The sequence below is a fragment of the Podarcis filfolensis genome (genome assembly GCF_964270895.1).
Source record: "Podarcis filfolensis genome assembly, chromosome: 8".
Classification (NCBI taxonomy): Eukaryota; Metazoa; Chordata; class Lepidosauria; order Squamata; family Lacertidae; genus Podarcis; species Podarcis filfolensis.
In genome coordinates this window covers 26,866,521-26,888,700 of record NC_139611.1, presented here as the reverse complement: position 1 = coordinate 26,888,700, position 22,180 = coordinate 26,866,521, and the positions used below count along the sequence as shown (strand labels likewise).

Below are 22,180 nucleotides of genomic sequence, written 5' to 3'. Positions count from 1 at the left end.
AAAGTGAACCTGGGTTTTCCCCCCAGCTACCAAGAAGAGCCTAGGGCTTGCCGATCAGAAGGTCGGTGGTTCAAATCCCTGTGCCGGGGTGAGCTCCCATTGCTCTGACCCAGCTCCTGCCAACCTAGCAGTTCGAAAGCACATCAAAGTGCAAGTAGATAAATAGGTACCGCTCCAGCGGGAAGGTAAAGAGCGTTTCTGTGCGCTGCTCTGGTTCGCCAGAAGCGGCTTAGTCATGCTGGCCACATGACCTGGAAGCTGTACGCCAGCTCCCTCGGCCAGTAAAGCAAGATGAGCGCTGCAACCCCAGAGTCGTCCGTGACTGGACCTAATGGTCAGGGGTCCCTTTACCTTTTTACCAAGAAAAGCCAAGCTGAGTAGTTTAATGCAGCTCACAGGAGCCTTTGCCGTTTTAAGAGCATATAGCTCAATATGGCCTACACTGGCTGGCAGCAGCTCTCCAGGGTTTCCCAGTCCTATGCAGAAGTGTCAGTCAGGGATTTGAACCCGGGACCTTCTACAAATGCTCCAACATTGAGCTGTGGCCCTTCTCCCCTCATCATTTCTAAAGCTCTGTTTATTTTAGGATGATGATTACATTTAAAGATCTCCTTTTCTTCTAAGGAACTCAGGGTGCTGTAAATGGTTCTCCTCCTCAGTCCATCCTCACAACAACCCTGTGAGGTAGGTTTGGCTCAGATTCAGTGACTGGCCCAAGGTCACTGCAGTGAGCTTCATGACAGAGTGGGGATCTGAACCCTGGTCTCCCAGGCCATAGACGAACCTTCTAACCATTACACCACACTGACATTGTACTTGTGAGTAAATTCTATGAAGCCCATTTTCACAAATACAGGAATTCCCACACCATGTGCCCGTATTGCAAGGTTTTTGGATGAGGCTCTTCTCCGCACGGCTTTCCCTTGTGGAAGTTTGCAGTCTATGGGCAAAGGAGAGGGACCCCTTTTGGTGATGGTGACACTGTGATTTTGGAATTTCCAAAGAACAGAGGCTGCCTCTGCTATTACATTCTCTGATTGCCACACTGAGATAGTTAAAGGCCAAACGAGGATGTCTGTGGCATTTTAGAAGTGGGCAGGATTTTTTTAAAGTATTTATTTGAATGTTTCTATGTGGGTTTATTTTATTTTTATTTTTGTCTGTCTGTTTGGTTGTAAGTCACTTTGGGTCACCCAGGACAAAATGAAGCAATTAGTAAAATTTAATTAATATTAATAATAATAATAATCTGCCCCGATGGTTTCAGTAGTTAGGGTTGCATCCAGCTAAGTTCTACTTGGTGGCCCACTGGATCCAAGTTAGTCATGTTCATTAACTTCAATAGGTTTACTCTGAGTAGGAGTAGCATTGGATAGAACCCTTAGGATGCTTCAGTCCTGCTCTGCATCACTTCTGTTAGTCGTTTTGCCTGTCTGCTTATTATGAAAGTTGCAGTTTTCTGCGTGGGTGTGACTAGATATGTTAATCTATAAGAAGCATAATTTTATGCATTCCTGTTTATTGTATACACTGCTCCAGAAAGGGGGGTTGGGGTTGGCTGCAGCTCATCAGCAAAGTACCTGCTTTCCATTCATTAAGTTCTAGATACAATGCCTGGCATCTCCACATAGGACTAGGAGAGAGTCTTGCCTGGAATTCTGGGGAGCTGCTGCCAGTCCGTGTAGGCAATACTGAACCAGATGGACTAGTGGGCTGAATCAATTATAAGGCAGTGTCTCATGCTGGATGTTCTTACACTAGTTATTTTCTCTGATAACGATTCCTTCTCTGCTCACGCGCTTATTCTGGACAATCCAGACACTGTGATTTCCCAGCACCTGCCAAGTTATGATCTGTGGTTTTAAAAAGCTCACATCACAGATTCAGTGCTGTCCTTTCAGGAGTGAATTGCCCACAGTGCAATTGTGGACATTCTGGTCCCACCTCAGCACAAACCCCCTTCCCAGGGACACCTGTGCATCCACTAAAAAAAATAAGAATACAGTGGTACCTCGGGTTAAGTACTTAATTTGTTCCGGAGGTCCATTCTTAACCTGAAACTGTTCTTAACCTGAAGGCACCACTTTAGCTAATGGGGCCTCCCGCTGCCGCCGCACAGCCAAAACACGATTTCTGTTCTCATCCTGAAGCAAAGTTCTTAACCCGAGGTACTATTTCTGGGTTAGCGGAGTCTGTAACCTGAAGCACCTGTAACCTGAAGCGTATGTAACCCGAGGTACCACTGTAGTGGTGAAACTGGCAAAAAGGAGGGGGAAAATCCTCACTACAGTGAGTTTGAAGAAGCATCACATAACTAAAAAGGGCTGCATCTGATGCCCACTGGGGAATTTAAATTATTTGCAAGGTTTGTTTAAAAAAATAAGAATAAGCAGCCTTTATATGCCACCCTCAAAAAAAGGTTTCTCCGTGCTAAAAATGCTTTTATACACAGAAATCTGAGGGGGAGAGACTGAAGTGAAGAATGCCTGCCATTTTATTCAAGAACCCAACCAAGGAACCTTGCGACCCAGCTATCAAAAGTATGGAATATATTATAAATGCACTGCTCAGGTGTGGTTTCCCACCCCCCGACCCCATGTCCTATATCGAATATTTATTGGGATTGGTCCTTCAGGTTGCAATGCGTCCTCTCTTCAATGCATCCAGAGGCAGAGGGTTCTTTTTGAGTACCGAAATATTGTCATATGCACAGGCGCATTTTCGGCGGGGGTGGGGGAATCCCATGCAAAATTGCTACAGCTGCCCCCGCCGTCTCTTTATTGGGAAAAAATGGCTGATGTGGAATTGGCCCACGAAAGGGAGTGAAGAGGTGCAGAGCAGTAACACCAGGGACTAGAACCTTGGAACTGGCATCACAGCAAACTGCGCTCAAAAGCTGGTGTGAGGGCGCAATGAAAAATGGGGTGATGCAGCCGAGGGAGTAACTCTAGTGAGTTGCTCAGGCCCAGGTGGTCAGATAACCCTTTGATGCCCCATGAGGTGGGCGGCCAGATAGAGGTGCATCTCATCCTAATGACTAAATGAATTGGGAGTGGCATTGGCGGGAGCTATAGCTGGCACTATATTCATAGCGAGGCTGTGGTCTTTGCCGCTTCTGGGGCTGAAGCACATTTATGGGGGTGGGGAGGGCTCTCTTTGCTTTGCGTCTGTTTAATCTTGTCCCTAATCAGCCGCCGGGGCTTTTAAACCTGATCAGTGCCAGCCCTTCAATCTGTAGGCTTTGCCTTGTTAATTCTTAATCAGCTTGGCTGGTGGCGATCAATGAGGGGAGAGGAGGGCTGGTTTCCATCGGGTTGTTTGCTGCAGTTGCTTGGGTAACCAGCAAGCAGCTAATCCCTCTCCTAATTGGGGGTGGGGAGAGAATCCAGGCAGGTGGGTGGAACGAAGACTTGCGCCCCTTCCTACAGACCTTTTGCACCCCTGTCCCACCATTTCAAGGGACTCTGGTGGCGCTGTGGGTTAAACCACAGAGCCTAGGACTTGCCGATCAGAAGGTCGGCAGTTCAAATCCCCATGACAAGGTGAGCTCCCGTTGCTCGGTCCCTGCTCCTGCCAACCTAGCAGTTCGAAAGCACGTCAAAGTGCAAGTAGATAAATAGGTACCGCTCCGGCGGGAAGGTAAACGGCGTTTCCGTGCGCTGCTCTGGTTCGCCAGAAGCGGATTTGTCATGCTGGCCACATGACCCAGAAGCTGTCTGCGGACAAACGCCGGCTTCCTCGACCTATAGAGTGAGATGAGCGCACAACCCCAGAGTCGGTCACAACTGGACCTAATGGTCAGGGGTACCTTTACCTTTACCTTTTACCCACCATTTCACAGGTGAAACCACTCTTCTGCCCCTGTTCTTGCACCCAGGATCACCAGCACACCCCCAACCACCAGTTGCTACCAGAGTCTCCTCTTCTTGCCCATTTGTTCAGCATTGCTGTGGATCCGTGCATTGGTCAAGTGGCTCAGGGTTCCGCAGATCTGCTGAGCCTCACAAAATGGCTTGCAGATTGTTCTTTGCAAGAAGCGTTCCTTACTGGAACTAACAAAATCTTCCACGGAGTGGGGAGGAGGGGGAGGAGGCTGCAGCCCATTGTGTGCTTTAGATTTGGGGGGTGGGGGCTGGCTTTTATCGCTTGCTATGCCTGCAATGCCTTTACGGCCTCTGCCGTGAAGCTATCTGGGAGCTGGCACAATGGTGCAGGTCTCTCCAGAGTGCTGATTTATGGGGCTGCCTGCAATCAATGCCCAGCTGTAAATCTTGGCGCGGCTTTGGTCTGCCTGGACACTTGTGAATTATGGTGGTCGAGCTTATCAGAGCAGCTGCAGCCTTAAGGGGTGTGGGCTTGTTCCTGCTTCTGGTGAAGAGTGCTCAGAAATGCAGTCAGGTCCTTGAGAACATAAGAAGAGTCTCCTGGATCAGGCCAAAGGGGGGCCAACCAGATGCCCCAGTGGGAAACCCTTCAGCAGGATTTTAGCCCCAAAGAACTCCTGATGCTTTACTTGAGATTCCTGCAGAAATGAGGGTTACACTGTGATTCCTAGCCACTGGCATTTAGAAGCATTGTTGCTTCAGCTGCGGAGGCAGAGCATAGCCATCATGGCTAGTAGCCATCCATAGCCCATGAATTTGCCCAGCCCTGTTCTAAAGCCCTCTAGGTTGGTGCCCATTGCTGCCTCTTGTGGCCATGAGTTCCATAGTTTAACTATGCACTGCATGGAGAAGTCCTTTCTTTTTATCTGTCCTGCATCTTTCAGCATTCACCTTCACCGGATGTCCACCAGTCCTAATGTTCCTTCTCAGTGGTTGGGAGATGGTCTGATACTCTAACCAGCACCACAGCATTGGCTCCCAATTTGATCTGACTTTATGGGATCATAGCTCCCTGGTAGAGCATCCTGGGTCCAGCTCTTCACATCTCTAAGTAGGGCCGTTTGCTATCCTGGAGAGCTGCTGCCTGCCTGTGTTGACAGTATCAAGCTAGATGGACCAATTGGTCTGACTCAGTGTTCGAAATTAGCTAGGCGCCAGGTGCTTTTTGCTACTGGCAAGGATCCAATTGTGACTATGGGGGCGGTTCTGGGTGCTAGGTTGGCGAAGACAGTTTAAAAATCTCTGCTTTACTCCATTGTTAATACCATTTCCATTTCCACTGTGTGTGTGTTTCTCCTTCTTACATGCTGCAACAAGTGAATTGTTGTAAGAGCAAGCTACAGTCAAGCAATGTAGTTGAGATAATAAAATCGTAGAATTGTAGCATTGGAAGGGAGTCCAACCCCCTAGGATTAGACATTCCATTGTGGCGACTGCAACCTGGATTCAGGGAGCCATTTGGTGTCTAGCTTACATACCTGAGTTCCTAACACTGGCCCGACTGGATGTAAAGTGGCTTTTTATGTTCTCTCTCTCTATATATATCGGTATCTAATTTTCTTATTTGATTTTGAATACTATAAACAAATTACAAACAACAATTCAAAGTCCAAATATCAAGATTACTCTGAATCTCCTGACTTCCCTCCATCCCTTCCATAGGTCCTCATGTTAATATTTACAACCGCATATCAATATTTATCCAAATTTTTATCCTTCTAAATTACCCATAGTTTCTATTACTTTACAAGTGGGGTGAAATTCCTGCCAATGTTTTAACTTGCTTGCAGTGGTCTCGTACGTAAATCATAAACTTTTCCCGTTCTTTTTTTTAAAGTTCTTGTCTTCTTGATTCCTGAGCTTCCCAGTTAATTTTGCCATTTCAGCATAGCCCATCAACTTGGTTTGCCATTCTTCTCTAGTCTGGGGGTTGTTCCTTCCTTCCGTCTCTGAGCATGCCTTCTTATGTTCTGATGCTCATCAGTGTTGTGCGATTTCTGGTGTTGGGAGAGGAAGAAACACTTCCTCTCTGCGACTTTCTCTGCATCAAAGTTTCCCAACTTTTCTTTTCCATTGGAGGATGTGCTGTTTGAAAAGAATCTCTGCAGCATTGGTGGCAGCAGACTCTTGGAGCATCCCTGACCTTGGATGCCACCTGCTTTGCTCATGCACCCTCCGAGAAACAGCCACTCTCCAGGCCTATGGGATACCTCTGTGGTCTTTGAAAACAGCAACAAAGTTCAGTTCACAAAGCAGCTGTATTCTCCGCATTCCTGCCACCTTCCAAACTTCATAACAGGAGGCAAGCTGCTGTTCCCAGGGTTGCTGCACTCACTAATCCTTCCTTTCGAGTGTCAGAGTTGGTTCCCTTTGAAAGAGACCATTCCTGGGATCTGCAGCGTTTTCAGAATAATCCGTACAGGTTGAGCAGGAGGGAATCAAGCAGCAGACCCGCCAGCACCTTCTGGGAAGTCGGAATAGGCCAATATATAGGTGGACTGTATCTGGATCAAGTGACTTTTCTTCTTTAAGTTCTTAAAGCTCTTAGCCTAGCTCAAGGTTGTCATCTAAACTAGCCAGATGTTTAACTGAGAATCAATCACAGTCAGTCTGTCATTTGAAAAATAAAAATAGCAACTAGACATTCTGTTTTGGCAACTGTAACCTTGGTTTAAAGAGCCATTTGGCACCTAGATTATATATCTGAGTTTCTAACACTGTGTGCGTTAGGGCTGGGCAATATCTGGTTTTCAACACCGCAATATATCACCAGCTAAACATTGTGATATACCAATATATCACAATGTCTGAAATAAGGGTGGAGCTATGTAAAGGCATTGGCTGGCTTCATGGTTTTCCCCACATTGTGATTTTCACATAGCTGGGCGATATATCATCCCGAACTGGTTTGAAGTCCATACCATGATATCAGTTTCACAACTTTTGACCTGGCAATATATTGTGAATCATGATGTGTGTGTGTGTGTGTGTATGTGTGTGTGTGTGTGATTGTGTGCTATGCAAAAATCACAATGCGGGAGAAACTGTGAAGCTAGCCAGTGTTTCTACATAACTCATGCTTACTTCAGACATCATGATATATCAGTATATCGCAATGTTGAAAACCAGATACCATCCAGCCCTACTGTTTGCCTCTACATAGTTCCATCCTTATTTCAGACATTGTGATATAACAGTATATTGCGATATTTAGCTGGTGATATATCGCAATGTTGAAAACCAGATATCGCCCAGCAGACTTTTACCTTAATCACAACCCAGAGGCTTGATTTTTTCCCTCTTGAGTTAAAAGGCGTGGAAAGGAATGCCTCAGTCAGGGATGCATTTTGAGTCATGTATGTGTTGAGTTAGGGACGCGGCTGGCACTGTGGGTTAAAACACAGAGCCTAGGACTTGCCGATCAGAAGGTTGGCAGTTCGAATCCCCACGACGGGGTGAACTCCCATTGCTCGGTCCCTGCTCCTGCCAACCTAGCAGTTCAAAAGCACGTCAAAGTGCAAGTAGATAAATAGGTACCACTCTGGCGGGAAGGTAAACGGCGTTTCCGAACACTACTCTGGTTCGCCAGAGTCGGCTTAGTCATGCTGGCCACATGACCTGGAAGCTGTACGCCGGCTCCCTCGGCCAATAAAGCGAGATGAGCGCCGCAACCCCAGAGTCGGTCACGACTGGACCTAATGGTCAGGGGTCCCTTTACCTTTACCTTTATGTGTTGAGTTGCCTCTTCTGACCTGAGGCCGTTGGTGCTGCAGTCCCTGTGGAGGGAAGGAGTGTAGACCAGGTGACAGCTGGACCAGCTGACGGCCAGGTTGCCAATTTTCAGGAGCTGTTATCTCTCCTGCATTTGATGATGGGACCCTACCCAAAGAGGATGCTGCTCTAAAGGTGTTAGCTTTCAAGATGCTGGAGAATCCTTCCCCGGCATATGTCGCCATGACATAAGCAGCTGCCGGCCCTTCTGGAATTTAGCCCAGATGGGATGGGCTTTTGCAGAGCAAAGGAATGTTACCCTGCCCCCCTCCCTCGCGCACACAACCCCCCACCCCAAGCATCTGCTATCATAACATTATTTCTCCCCTGTGACTTGTGGAAGCCAGATGGCAAAGCCCTTAACTCACCAGCACAGCATTACCAGGGAACCCAAAGCACTTGCTGTCTCTGCAGCATACAACTGAGACCTGGAAGGGCAGATTAATTTGCCGGATGGTAGATGAGGCTGAAATTGACCATGATGGGTTTAGGATGAGGGTCCGTCACCCTGATTAGCAGCTAAGAGGCCTCAGCCCTATTACTGTTAATTAAATAGATTAAAAATATTAAAATGCAGACGTGCAGGGGGTTAATCCTCCCTCCCTCCCTCTCAAGCTGCCCCGATCCCTGTTCCACCTCTCTAGGGGTTGCGTTTAGGGGGAGAATTTATAGTCCGTTCATGGTGCAAAAGATAACAGCTTCATTTTCCGGCCTCGCCGAGCAAAGGAACTTCGCTTGGGAGCCTGCAAAACCTGCTTCGTTTTTATTTATTTGTTGCACAAAATTTCTAGCCCACTGTTCATTGCAGGGGCCAGCTCTGGCAAAGTTTGAAGGGAAACCCTCGTACAAATAAGTTTGGTACAGCGGTCGCCTGTGAAAGCTATACCTTGGTGCTGGAATGGGGAACTTATAGTATTCCGGGTGTTGCTAGACTATAGGCCTTGCTGGGTGGGGCTCATGGGAGTTGTATGCAAGGAAATTTGGAGGGCCATCCTGGTGCCTGATCTCTAGACACTTAACAGTCTCCTAGAAATGCCTGCGTCAACAGCTATATTTTCAGCTGGCTTCGAAAAGCAAAGTGAGGCTATGCCAGCCAAACCACAGAGAGGAGGACATGCCACATTCAAGGGGAGCCACCAAAGCAAGCCTTTCTGTGCACTGCCATATAATAGATCTCACCTGGTGATGGAACACCCTGTAATGATCTAAAAAGACCAGTCTAGGAGACGACACTTTTAAATCTCTCATCCTTCTAAGTTGTCACCAGCACATTGAAATTGGCCTGGTAGCATATTCATCACCATCATCATCATTTTATTTGTATTTCGCCTTTCCATAGTTAAGACAGTGCTCAGGGCGGCTTACAACATGACAAGATTTACATCATTACCAACACAGCAAAAGTCACACAATAAATAAAACACATCAGAAAAGTACACAACCAAATGGAAAACAATTTCCGCATAAATCATAAAATCTAAAACTAAGAATACAACATTAATATCAATCACAATTTAAAATGACATAGATAAGAAAAGCAATTTAAAAAGAAAAAGAAAACAAAAACGGAGCCCTCTCTGCCCAACAGCAGCAGTCCTTTGTGGAGCCTGTCAGGCCCCACCCCAAGCCAGGTGGAGAGAAGCAGGGCAGGACCCTTCAGGCTCCCAGCAGGTCAGTATTGGGAGCCCCTGTGCAAATTATTATTGCCTTGCTGGTTAGCTCAGTTGGTTAGAGCATGGTGCTGATAACCCCAAGGTCACGGGTTTGATCCCCATATAGATGCATAGTTCTGCATTGCAGGGGGTTAGACTATATGATCCATGGGGTCCCTTCCAACTCTATGTTTCTATTCCTTTTGTAAGTTGCATGATTTATGTTTATGTTTATGATTTATGTTGCTTTGCTGCTCGTGAGAAGAAGCATTGAAGCTCTGCTTTCTGCCCACCAGGGGGAGCAGCCTTAACTCACTGAGATAGCACATGCTCTGTGTGGACATAGTCCCAGGTGTCTCCATCTTCCCCAGCTCACAGTTGATGGGAACGACCATTCCTGGAAACCTTTGACCATTACTGGAAACCTTTGAGAGCCACTGTCAATCAAAGGGGAAAGTCTGGGCCAGGTCTGCCAATAGTGTGATGGCGAACCAGGGCCATTTCATGTGTCAGGAGGGCCTGCGTAGTTCTCTGTGGTAGTTCATGCAGAAAGGCCCAGATCCAGTCTCCAGTTCAAGTAAGGATGGGGAACCTCTGGCCCTGGTTGGTGATCCCTATTTCCCATCATGCCTGGCCATGCTGGCTGGCTGAGGCTGATGGGAGTTGGGAGTCCAGCCACCAACATCTGGAAGCCCACATGTTTCCCACAACTGAGTTAAAGGATCTCAGAAATCAAGATGCTGGGGAAGACTGCTTTCTACTTGAGCAGCCTCCCCCAGCCTGGTACCCTCCAGCTGTTTTGCACTACAGTTTCCACTAATCCCAATGGCCAAGGGCCCATCTAGTCCAGCATTCTGGTCTCACAGTGGCTGACCAGATGTCTGTGGGAAGCCCACAAGCACAAGAGCAATCTCCCCTCCTGTGGCTTCCAGAAACTGGTATTCAGAAGCACTGCTGCCCTCTCCTCCGTGAATTTGCCTTGTCCTTTTTTTAAAGCCATCCAAGTTGGTGGCCTCCTGCAGGAGAGAGTTCCATAGTTTAACTATGTGCTGCATAGTGATGATGTCCTTTCTTTTATCTGTCCTGAATCTTCAAACATCTGGAGGTGGCACCAGGCTGCCCTGAAGAATCGCTGCTAGTCAAAGTAAACCTATGAAGCCATGTTATTCTGAGTAAGATAATAAGCTCAGACTGTTGTCTTGGTTTAGATGGGACTGTGGTCTCACTTGTATAAGAGAGCTTCATACGTTCATGGGTAAAATCTGTTCTAGCCATGATCTGTTTGGTTCATGTGTACTGGCCACAGAGCAGAATAATGAAACCTGAGGGATTCTTCACTTCTTTCAGGGCTGAGTGCTTGCACCGAGGAAATAAATTTCTCACAGTTCCACCATGAGGCTAGAAGCCAAGTAAAAGAGGACATTAATTCCAGACTCCAAGTTCAGGAGATCTTGGCCCAAACGCCTCACCTCAGCCATAATGGCTAAAAATGTAGGGTTTTCTTAAAAACTGGGCTTAAATAGGAAGTGGCTACCCTTTTGGGTGGGGCTAGAGGGCCATGTTGGCTCATAGTAGACACACCAAAAGCCACCACCAAATCGTTTGGGTTCTTGGGGGTCATCAAAAACCTTTTGGGTGGTCAAACGTGGTCCACAGGCAGTGGGTACCCTAATTCAATGATTCATGATGGTGTTCTGAGCCTGTAAGATATCAGAAAGTCACCAGTCTTGGGGTTTATTTCTGCCCCAACTTATTTTCTGGGTGCAGCTGAATGGATGCTTTTGGGGTGGCCCTCGTCCCCTGCCCCCTGCAGGATGTATGTATGTATTCAAATGACAGGAAAGAAGATTCCGAAGAATTAGCAACAGGAAGAACTTCCTGGCAGCGAGAGCTGTTTGACAGTGGACCAGACTCCCTCTGATGGCAGTGGGCTTTCCTTCATAGGGTTGGGTGGCGACCTGTCTGTGATTATTTTGCAATGATTCCTGCAATGCCGGGGGGTGGGGGTGGGTTAGAATGGATTACCCTTGGGGTACCGTCCAACTCTGCAGTTCTGTGAATCTCTTTTTTCTTTTCTACTGAGGTTTTTCAAGTAAGCAAAAATATTTTAGGGCAGCCGAGATCCGAAAGAAGCTAGTTTGGATGAACAGAGCCACACACACACTTGGGAACAAAAGGCCCACCTGCTGCGCCTCTCCTATGGCTGAATAAACATCTGGCAGCATCGCACAGGGCCTTTTCTTTTGAACCGGCGGCTCACACCTGCTCGTGAAACAACATCCTTTGCAGCTGTTAGCCAAACACAAAGAGCTGGACCCATTTTGGACCCATGCAGCAGCTTGGTTCTGTTTACAGTGACTTCCATTGACCTCCACAGCAGCAGAGGGCATCCAACATGCCCAAAAGAGGGTCAAAGTGGCCAGGTTGTTCCAGAGAGAGAGATCTCTTGGCTCTCTCCTCATCACCCAACAGCAATGCCATCAAACACAGTGGGACTAGAACTGGAGGTTCTGGTCTGACGGGGTGGCCTTTCTTCCGCCCATGAGTTTCAGTGGGTCTACTCAGAGTAAAACTTGAGTTGTCTGCAACCCGTTCTCTTTCAATGAGGCACGGAGGAAGGTGCCTTCAACCTAGAGGACTGCCCTCTGCGAAGTAGGGCACTGGGCCACCCCGGGCCAGCCCTCCTCTTCCCTGCCTCCCGAGAGCCTGCTCTGCCACCGCCCTTCTCAGAGTTACAGCAATGAATTATTGAAAGCCCCGGCATCTATTTTGATAGCAGAGCCGAGTATTTATTGCATCTCCTCTTTAAAATATTAAACAGGTATTTATTGGGAGCGTCATAAAACGGTCTTCGTGATGCTGCAGCCAGGCATTTGCAAATCCTTTGGGCAAATCTGAACCCAGCCAAAGCTTGGGATCCAGCTTGGAAGATACAGGCTGGTTGATCTCATTGGGGGAAATGCAGGGTGCAGATAGCTTGCATTGCCCCAAATAAATGCATGACAAGAGCTTCCTACAAAAGCAAATGTTATAAGAAATCACTGGCACATCACTGCTTGACTCCTGAATGAGCATGTTCACTGCTGAGCTGGCAGTTCACTTATTCTGCATATTCTGTTCCACTGTCAGGGCATTGGCCCATTTGGCTCAACATTGTCTACACTGATTGGCAGCAGCTGCCCAGTTTGCCAGACAGGGAATATTCCTGGTTCTACCTGGAGATGCCATGGAAAACTGAACTTGGGACCTTCTGCATGCAAAGCAGGTGCTCTTCCACTCAGCTACGACTCCTATTCCATAATGCAACAGACAATGAAGGGGAGAAGAGGCAATTGACTAGCAAAGCAGCTCTGGCTCCCAGCTCTGAGGAGCCCAAGCAATTGTCCATGCCAGGAATTCAACCCCATGCCCTCTTTTTTCCTGAAAGCAGTCGCTTTTGTGTTTGCCAGTGTTGGAATGGCTGCTTCCATCAACACACCGGGTGTCTGAACAATTCAACCTCCCTTCGCGAATCTGAGTTGCTCTGCCCCCACCTCGTGGGACAAAACTACTCCAAAACTGGTACTTAGGAGGTGCAGTAGCCTTCAGCCCTAAATGACTCGGGACCCAAAGACCTGAAAGACCACTTTCTTCCTTAAAGACCCTCTTGGGTGCTGAGTTTGGCAAAGGGAGCCTTTTGGTAGTTCCTCTGTCCTCAGAAGCTTGGGGGTGGAGATGACCTGGGAGAAGAGGGTCTTCTCTGTGGTGGCCCCTAAGCTGTGGAACTCCCTCCCCAAAGCAGTGTGCCTGGCACCCTCATCGCACAGCTTTCAGAGGATGATGTAGATGCACCTATTTACCCTGTCACATTATTATTATTATTATTATTATTATTATTATTATTATTATTATTATATCACACTATTTCCATAGATCTCAGGGCAGTTCACAACATAAAACCACAATTAAAACAACAACAAAATACATAATAAAAACAAAGACAACCCAATAATGTTCCACAAAACATTTTAAAAGGGCATTGGATGGTAATCAGCCCAAGGCCTGGTTAAAGAGGAATGTTTTTGCCTGGTGCCTAATGGTGTATAATGAAGGCGCCAGGCGAATCTCCTTGGGGAGAGGATTCCACAGATGGGGAGCTACTGCAGAAAAGGCCTGTTCTTGTGTTGCCACCCTCTGGGCAATATAGTCAAATTTGTTTGGTCTACTTACCAATCTGAAACAAAATGCTCTTTTAAAGCAAATCCTGTGCATGTTTCGAGCAATTCAGTCTCTTGACCGATTGGGGAGAGTCATTTGTCGCTCTGCCTCAAGCAACAAAAAGACCCTGTCGCATGGGAATGAGCCTGTCTCACAAAGGTGTGTGATGACCAACCCAGAATCTGCTTCTGTTGCTGCCTTTACCTTGATTTGCTATATAGAATTCCTCCAGCCCATAAAAATTAAGAAGAAGAAAAGTTTGGATTTGATATCTTGCTTTATCACTACCTGAAGGAGTCTCAAAGTGGCTAAGATTCTCCTTTCCCTTCCTCCCCCACAACAAACACTCTGTGAGGTGAGTGGGGCTGAGAGACTTCAGAGAAGTGTGACTAGCCCAAGGTCACCCAGCAGCTGCATGTGGAGGAGTGGGGACACGAACCCGGTTCACCAGATTACGAGTCCACCGCTCTTAACCACTACACCACACTGGCTCACACACTGGCTCACAAAGAACATAAGAAGAGCCCTGCTGGATCAGGAACCTAGCCCAGCTTGTCCCTCATCCTGTGGCTGTGGGAAAACAGTAAGCAGGACTTAAGCACAAGAGCCCTCTCTCCTCCTGTGGTTTCCCAGAACTTGTATTTACAAGCATTGCTGCCTCTGACCAGGGAGGCAGAGCATAGCCATCCTGGCTAGCCCTCTCCTCCATGAATTTGTCTAATTCTCTTTTAAGGCCATCCAAGTCAGTGGCCATCACTGCCTCCTGTGGAAAGGAGTTCCACAGTTTAACTATGCACTGGGCAAAGGAGGACTTGATTTTATCCACCCCGAGTCTTCCAGCATTCAGCTTCCTTGGATGTCCACAAGTTCGAGAGCTTCTGATTCGAAGTGGGTTGTTATCCTCTCTCTCCCCACCCTTCCATTTTCATCGCTGAGTTGTTACCCTTTCCCTTCCTGTGTTTACTACTCGCCTAATCTGCTTATTTAAACATGATACGAAACTGCAGCATCCAAAAACAGCCGGTGGAAGAAGCTTAGCCTAAGCAGGCTGATTAACTTAATGACCCAGAAGGATGGGATGGCCCTGCCTGGAGCGGGGTGGGGGGGTGGGGGTGGAGAGCATCAACTGAGAGCTCCTCTCTGCATGCAGCATGGGGTACAGCACTGAGCAAGGAGAGGTGGTCTGTGGCTCAGTCTGGGAGCATCTGCCTTGCATTGAAAAGCTCCCTGGTTCAATTCCCAGGTATCTGCTGGCAGCGCTGCAGGAACAGAAATATTTGTTCCAGAGACCCTCGCCTGGTTGCCACTAAGCAGACTTATGCTACCAGCTAATCATAATGATCAAACAGGCCAATTAGGAATGAAGTTGCTCTTTTAAGTCACCTGGTCCAAAGGGCTATTTTATAGGTCTCTGTGTAAGAGAGAGAACAACAGAGGAAGCTGGACGAGAGACGCGCTCTCCCAATCACCTTCCAGAAGTGACTCCAGCTGTTTAATTTCCTAGGCAACGCTTTAGCCCAAGCATACACGACCAAGCAGATCCTTAAGAGACATGGCTAGGGCTATACAGTCATACCTCAGGTTACAGGCGCTTCAGGTTGCGGGTTTTTTTGGTTACAGACCGCCGAAACCCGGAAGTACCAGAATGGGTTACTTCTGGGTTTCGACAGTCATGCATGCACAGTAGCACTAAATCGCACTTTGCGCATGTGGAGAAGCACCGAATCACAACCTGTGCATGTGCAGACGCGCCGCTGTGGGTTGCGAACGCTCCAGGTTGTGAACGTGCATCCCTCACGGATCACATTTGTAACCCGAGCGTCCGTTGTATACCTAACAAAGAAACTGGTTTGATCATTTTAGCATTCTCCTTTTCTATCAATATGATTCTTACTCTTATTCTTATTTACATCCTGCCTTTTTCCCTGATAGGGTAAAAAATCACAGGTTTGGAGAGGATTGCAAAAACCCCGATTTAGTCCACCTCAAACCTACAGTGGTACCTCGGAAGTCAAATGGAATCCGTCCCGGAAGTCCGTTCGACTTCCAAAACGTTTGGAAACCGAAGCCGCAGAAGCCACGTTGGATGTTCGGGTTCCAAAGAACATTAGTAAACCGGAACACTTCCTTCCCACCCACTCTTCCTTTCCGTCTTCTCGCCCCTGCAGTTCGGTCAGTGCCCAAACCAAGAATGGTGCCACACCTCTCTATTTAGCTTGCCAGGAGGGCCACCTGGAAATCATCCAGTACTTGGTCAAGGACTGCGGAGCGGACCCCCACCTACGCGCCAACGACGGGATGACCCCTCTCCACGCCGCCGCCCAGATGGGCCACAACACCGTCATCGTCTGGCTGGTGAGGGCTGCTCGGGGCTGCAGCAAAGGCTGGGCGCGAGGGGGATCAGAACTCGGGGCCCAGTAAGGCTGCCCAAGCAACATTCAAGTGGTCACCTATAAGCAAATTGCATTTGTTTGCATTTGTATTGCAATCCTCTCCAGTGGCGCTTGCTGGAATGGAGCTTCTTGGCCTGTTTTATTTCAGGGGGTTTTTTATCCTGCCTTCTCCCTCTTGTTCATTCTCTCTCTCTCATTCCTTAAAAAAAATAAAATTGAAAATTTTCAGCATAAAATAAAATAAGAATCAAACTAGTCTACAGAACTAGAATAGTGAAAAAAAGCAAGCAAGAGAGAGAAAGACAGAGAAGACACTTTACCATATTTACTGTATTTTTCGCTCTATAAGACGCACCAGACCACAAGACGCACCTAGTTTTTGGAGGAGGAAAACAAGAAAAAAAATGTTCTGAATCCCAGAACCCAGAACAGCAAGAGGGATCGCTGCGCAGCCTGCATTTGCTCCATAAGATGCACACACGTTTCCCCTTACTTTTTAGGAGGGAAAAAGTGAGTCTTATAGAGCAAAAAATGTGGTATATAATATATATCCTGCCATTTATCTCTAATTCCTCAGATGAGCTTCACGGATATCAGCCTCTCCGAGCAAGACGACGACGGTGCAACCGCCATGCACTTCGCCGCCAGCCGAGGCCACGCCAAAGTTCTCAGCTGGCTGCTTTTGCACGGAGGGGAGATCACCACGGACCACTGGGGTGGGACCCCCTTGCACGACGCAGCTGAAAACGGGGAGCTGGAGGTGAGTCCACAAGCGGTCGGCCTCGCGAGTATCTTGTAGGGAGGGCTGCAATGCAAAGCAATTTGGCGGCCAGGAAGAGAAGTAGGAAGAGGGGCTGTGCAGTTGCTGTGTGGTCTGTAGGGGCAGAGTATAGGGTCTATCCTACCCTGTAAGTGCATGGATTTTTATCCAGGGTTGCTTCTCAGACCACATTTGCAGTATGCATTTGAAGCACTTATCATACCTCTTGCAACAACCCCGAAGAATCCTGGGAGCTGTAGCTTATTATGGGTTCTAGACTTCCGGTCGGCGCCAGCGCTCAATGGCGGTCTCCCGCTGAGCTCCGCTCAGGGAGACTGCTCCGCGAGTTCGGGTCTGACCGCTACGGCGAAGCGGGGACCCCTAAAATAGCTTATTATGGGTTCTGAGACTTGTTAGGAGGCCTCTCTCATTTCCCTGCTGGAGCTACAGTTCCCAGAGTTCCCCGTCAAAAGGGATCGATCATTAAAGCGCTCTGGGAATTGTAGGTCGCTGAAGGGGGATATGGGGCTCTCAGCACCAAACTCTCAGCACCGTTACCAAACCACAGCTGCCACGATTCTTTGGGTGCAGAAACGATTGCTTAAATTAGCATCATAATGCTTCAAACTGGATGCTATGAGTGGGGCCTCAGTTCAGCCAGAAGTCCCTCGTTCAGCCATAAACCCACAAAATGTTGTTAGCTGGTTGCTATCTCCCTGCCTTAGCGTGCAGAAACCATGTCCGTGAAACAAGGCGAAGTCTGATCTACCTTGCAGAGTTGTTGGAAAGATTTCTGAACAATGTATGTGAAATGCATAAGGCACTTTTTAAAAAAAGGAAACATCTACCGTATTTTTCGCTCCATAAGACGCACTAGACCATAAGGCGCACCTAGATTTTGGAGGAGGAAAACAAGAAAAAAAAAAATTCTGAATCCCAGAAGCCAGAACAGCAAGAGGGATCTGGCTTCTGGGATAGCCTTTGGCTGTTCTGGCTTCTGGGATAGCCGCGCTAAGCCTCTTCAGGGCAGCGGGATGACGGCTCCCCCTGCCTGGAAAAGGCTGCGCGCGGCTAAGGCAGAAGCCAGAACAGCAAGCGGGATCGCTGCACAGGAGAGGCGCTGCACAGAGAGGGAGAGCTGCACAGCGGCCCTTCAGCAAAGCGGGAGGAGGAACAGAAGGAGCCCCTTCTGTTCCTCCTCCGGCTTCGCAGGACAGACGCCCCGCTAAAGGGGCGCTGCACAGCTCTCCCTCTCTGCACAGCGGCATTCGCTCCATAAGACACACTTACATTTCCCCTTACTTTTTAGGAGGAAAAAAGTGCGTCTTATGGAGCGAAAAATATGGTAATGGCAAAAACAGCTGATGAGTACTGATGGAGCTGAAACAAGGCTATGGCGAAACTAGAGGGAGATATCAACGTGCTGGGGTGGGGGGTGGGGCTCGTTCATGAGGTTTGCAGAAGTACAGGGTTTTGAAAAATAAAAAACAACAAAACCTCTTAGAATCATAGAATTGTAGAGCTGGAAGGGACCCTTAGGATCATCTAGTCCAACCCCCTGCAATGCAGGAATAGGCAGTTGTCCCAAACAGGGATCGAACCTGCAACCTTGGCATTCTCAGCACCACCCTCTAACCAACTGAGCCATTGGTGTAAGAGGTTCTTCTTTGCCTTAAGAGGGCAAACCACCCCAAGAAACATAGTCCGGTGAGGAATGTCAAGTGTCAGCTGGAAATATAGGCTTGCTAGGTCTAATTACAACTGATACAAGAGGCAACGTGGCTAAGTGGCTGGAACCCTAAACAGGTGGACTACAGGGAGGTCCACCTGGTTTAGTATTGTTCGCACTGACTGGCAGCAGCTCTCCAGAGCTCCAGGCAGTAGCCTCTCCAAGCCCTGCCTGGAGATGCAGCTGGGGATTGAACCTGGGACCTCCTGCTGAGCTGCAGCCCTTCCTGAGGATGAGTGCACATGCTTAGAGGTGAGGAAGGCACGCTGCAACATTTCGTTGCAGACACCAAAGCATGAAGAATAGAGTTGTCCTTTATGGAAACAGGACTCTGTGAGGTCGGGGCAGTGACCTGGGGATATATGGGTTCTTGGCTGGGCCCCAGAATGCTGGGTAGGGACATGCAAGTCTCCCCGTATCTCCAGGTAAAATTGAAGGGACCCCAAGAGTCATCTAGTCCAACCCCCTACAGTTCATAAAAGGGAACTTTGGAGGTTTGCTGCAAAAGGAGGCAGCTCTGGGCCAGAACAAATGAATCTCTGGCATGCCATAGCTTGAGAAGAAGGCAGCCTTGTTCCTTTCGAGGCTTGGTGGTGGTCCTTCTTCCCGTGGGCTGACTGCCTTTCTCTTCTCCTCTCAGTGCTGTCAAATCCTCGTTGTGAATGGCGTAAACTTGGGCATCCGCGACCAGGATGGCTACACGGCGGCCGACCTTGCAGACTACAATGGGCACCTGCATTGCGCCAAGTACCTGCGTACGGTGGAAAACATGGTGAGAATCAGGTCATGCGGGCGGCTGGCTTGCTTTGACGGGGAAGAGTGAGACCAGAGAGAAAAGGGAGAGGCAGTAATGACAAGGGCCATTGAGAGAGATTATGCAAGGAACAATTAACTGGCTCCTTGTCCGTAACTCCCCAATTGCACGCAATAGGTAAAGGTAAAGGGACCCCTGGCCATTAGGTCCAGTACTGGCCGACTCTGGGGTTGCAGCGCTCATCTTGCTTTATTGGCTGAGGGAGCAGGCGTACAGCTTCCGGGTCATGTGGCCAGCATGACTAAGCCGCTTCTGGCGAACCAGAGCAGCGCACAGAAACACCGTTTACCTTCCCATTGGAGCGGTATCTATTTATCTACTTGCACTTTGATGTGCTTTCAAACTGCTAGGTTGGCAGGAGCAGGGACTGAGCAATGGGAGCTCACCCCGTAGCGGGGATGTGAACCACTGACCTTCTGATTGGCAAGTCCTAGGCTCTGTGGTCTAACCCACAGCGCCACCAGCGTCACATGCAATAAGAGGCAGTAAAAAGGAGTCTAAGCTGGAAGATAGAAGCTCTCAATTTACTCTGCAGGGTACCAGAGGTGCCGAGTACTTACTGTGTAGTCATCGTGGAAGGACCTTTGCTAGATGGAAGGACATTGCTGGATCACATAGCATTAAAATCCCCCCATCACACTGAACAAGAGGCAATAAATAGGGCCTAAGTTGCAAGGAGGAAGCTACCACTTAACACTGCAGGAGACCTAATGTTGCTGAGCTCTTACTGTGCAATCATCATGGAAAGAATCTTCACCAGAGGGAAGGATATTGCTGGATTATGTCAATTGCGGAACCCACATTTCAGCTTTGCTCCTTATTTCCGTAAAACAGCACCCAAGCAATGCTAAAGGGATTTGGTGTGGAAGGAGCCTGGGAAAGGGGCAGTTAACTCTGGGATGTAGCTTACTTTGGAGGGGAATAATAGTTTGAAAGAGAGGGATGCCACCTGTTGAACCCTATTAGCCAGATTTGGGGGGGGGGGTCTGACTATGGGGAAATGGACTTTTTCTTTGGATGCTGAAGGTTTTCAGAAGTTCTTGATGGGTAGATGCGTCACCAGACCCTGGTGCATTCAGCGCAGATGTGGAGCTGTTTTTAGGGCCAGTTTAGGCAACACTTGAGTCCATATTTCTTTTCACGAGTTGCAGATGACTGTGTGAATGGTTTCTCTTGGAACGGCAAGGGATGAACGTGGAACAATGACATGTTTAAACAGGGATTGCTGTTTCACCCGTCCATTTCTTTATTTCATTTTTTTTTACATTTATATCCTACCTTTCTTCCAAGGAGCTCAAGGCATTGTGCAGAGTTCTTTTTGCTTTTTGAAGGGGCTCGTGTTTTATCTTCACAACAACCCTACGAGGTGGGGTAGGCTGACTAGTCCAAGGTCACCCAGTAAGCTTCATGACCATGTGAGGATTTGAACCCTGGTTTTCCAACACTCTAACCCAGGGGTCATCAAACTTTTTCAGCAGGGGGCTGGTCCACTATCCCTCAGACCTTGTTGGGGGGGGCAGACTATATGGGGGGGATGAATGAATTCCTATGCCCCACAAATAACCCAGAGATGCATTTTAAATAAAAGCACACTTTCTACTCATGTAAAAACACCAGGCAGACCCTACCAATAACCCAGAGGTGCATTTTAAGTAAAAGGACACATTCTACTCATGTAAAAACACGCTGATTCCCAGACTGTCCACGGGCCAGATTTAGAAGGCAGTTGGGCCAGATCTGGCCCCCGGGCCTTAGTTTGCCTACCCATGCTCTAACCACTACTGCATGTTGGCAATCATGAAGTGTGACCAGGGGTGCCAACTTGAATAAAATATGGGGGGTGGCCCTTAGGCAAGTGCTGCCCCACTTAGTTGATCACATGATGCTGTGGACGCATACCATTTGAGTGACAATGCCCATCAACTTGGAGAGGGGCAGCCCCCTCAAATATTTTATGGGGGGGGGAAACCTCCTAGGCCTCTACGAGTTGGCTCCTATGAGTGTGACAGTCATGAAATGATGGGCCCATCTGAACCATTCCTGAGCCCTAGGAGGTTCTTCGGCAGAACCAGATGCAGATAGGCACTTGCACTCCTCTGATACGGACTCTGCCAGCCGAGTTTACACCAGATCATCGTTCTGCCTTTGTGGGCCATTTTGTGTGTGTGTTGCATGGGGGTGACTTCAGGTGCATGGAACAGCCCTCCCTCCCTCCCTCCCTCCCTCCCTCCCTCCCTGCAGGCTCTCCCTTCCTACAGCTCCACTCTCACAGCTCCCCTGCCTCCCCATTGGGAGGACAAAAATATTTCTCGAGCAGCCGGAGGAGGCCAATGGGAGGCTGGCAGCTGGTGTGTTACCCAGGGCAGCTGGGCTAATGATGCCAAGCAGGGCTCGCAGAAGGGCTGCTGTCACTCAGCAGCACCCCCGGGGACTCATCCAGTGCTGTTGTGTTATGCTTTCCTTCATGCCAAGGAGGTCAGACCGAAGGGTTGGGCTGCGCCAGAGCCGAGCAAGGGGACCAGGGGCTTTCCCGGGATCATGGGCAACGTAAGCAAGGGGGGTGTCCTGGTGTGTCTGTGTATGTGTGCCTGTTGTGGGATGTGCCAAGGAGTCTCCAGGGCAAGTGTTAGCTTGGGGCATCGCATCTGGGAAAGATGTGATGCAGAATTACAGCCTGGTGGAAAACCTGTGAGTGGGGTAGGGGAGCCAGCCAGCCTAAATCAAGGGGTCTCTTGAAACACCCTTCAGGAATCCCCAGGTGGTGCCTCCTCCCTCTCTCCCCGCCTTTCAAAAGCCACTTTCCCATGTTGGCTTTAACCCCCTAATCCCCAGTTGAAGCCATCCTTCTGTTCTCCAAACTTTACCTCAGCATCAGCTCTCAAGGCTTTTGGTCTTGGCTTCTTCTTCATTTTATCATCACCGTCTTTGTATTTATAGCCTGCCTTTTCATTGTCAGGGACTGATGCAAGTGAGTCAGTGT

The 22,180-nt window shown here is 48.5% G+C and overlaps 1 protein-coding gene across 2 annotated transcripts in view; it reads left to right on the top strand.

Moving 5' to 3' along the window:
* The window catches only part of ESPN (espin), a 110,688-nt gene that overhangs the window by 21,422 nt on the left and 67,086 nt on the right, over positions 1 to 22,180 (top strand). For both annotated transcript variants that reach the window (XM_083628621.1, XM_083628620.1), the window contains exons 3-5: positions 15,673 to 15,859; positions 16,475 to 16,657; positions 19,027 to 19,158. In XM_083628621.1, coding sequence (XP_083484747.1) covers positions 15,673 to 15,859; positions 16,475 to 16,657; positions 19,027 to 19,158 — 502 coding nt within the window. The remainder of the gene's footprint in view (positions 1 to 15,672; positions 15,860 to 16,474; positions 16,658 to 19,026; positions 19,159 to 22,180) is intronic.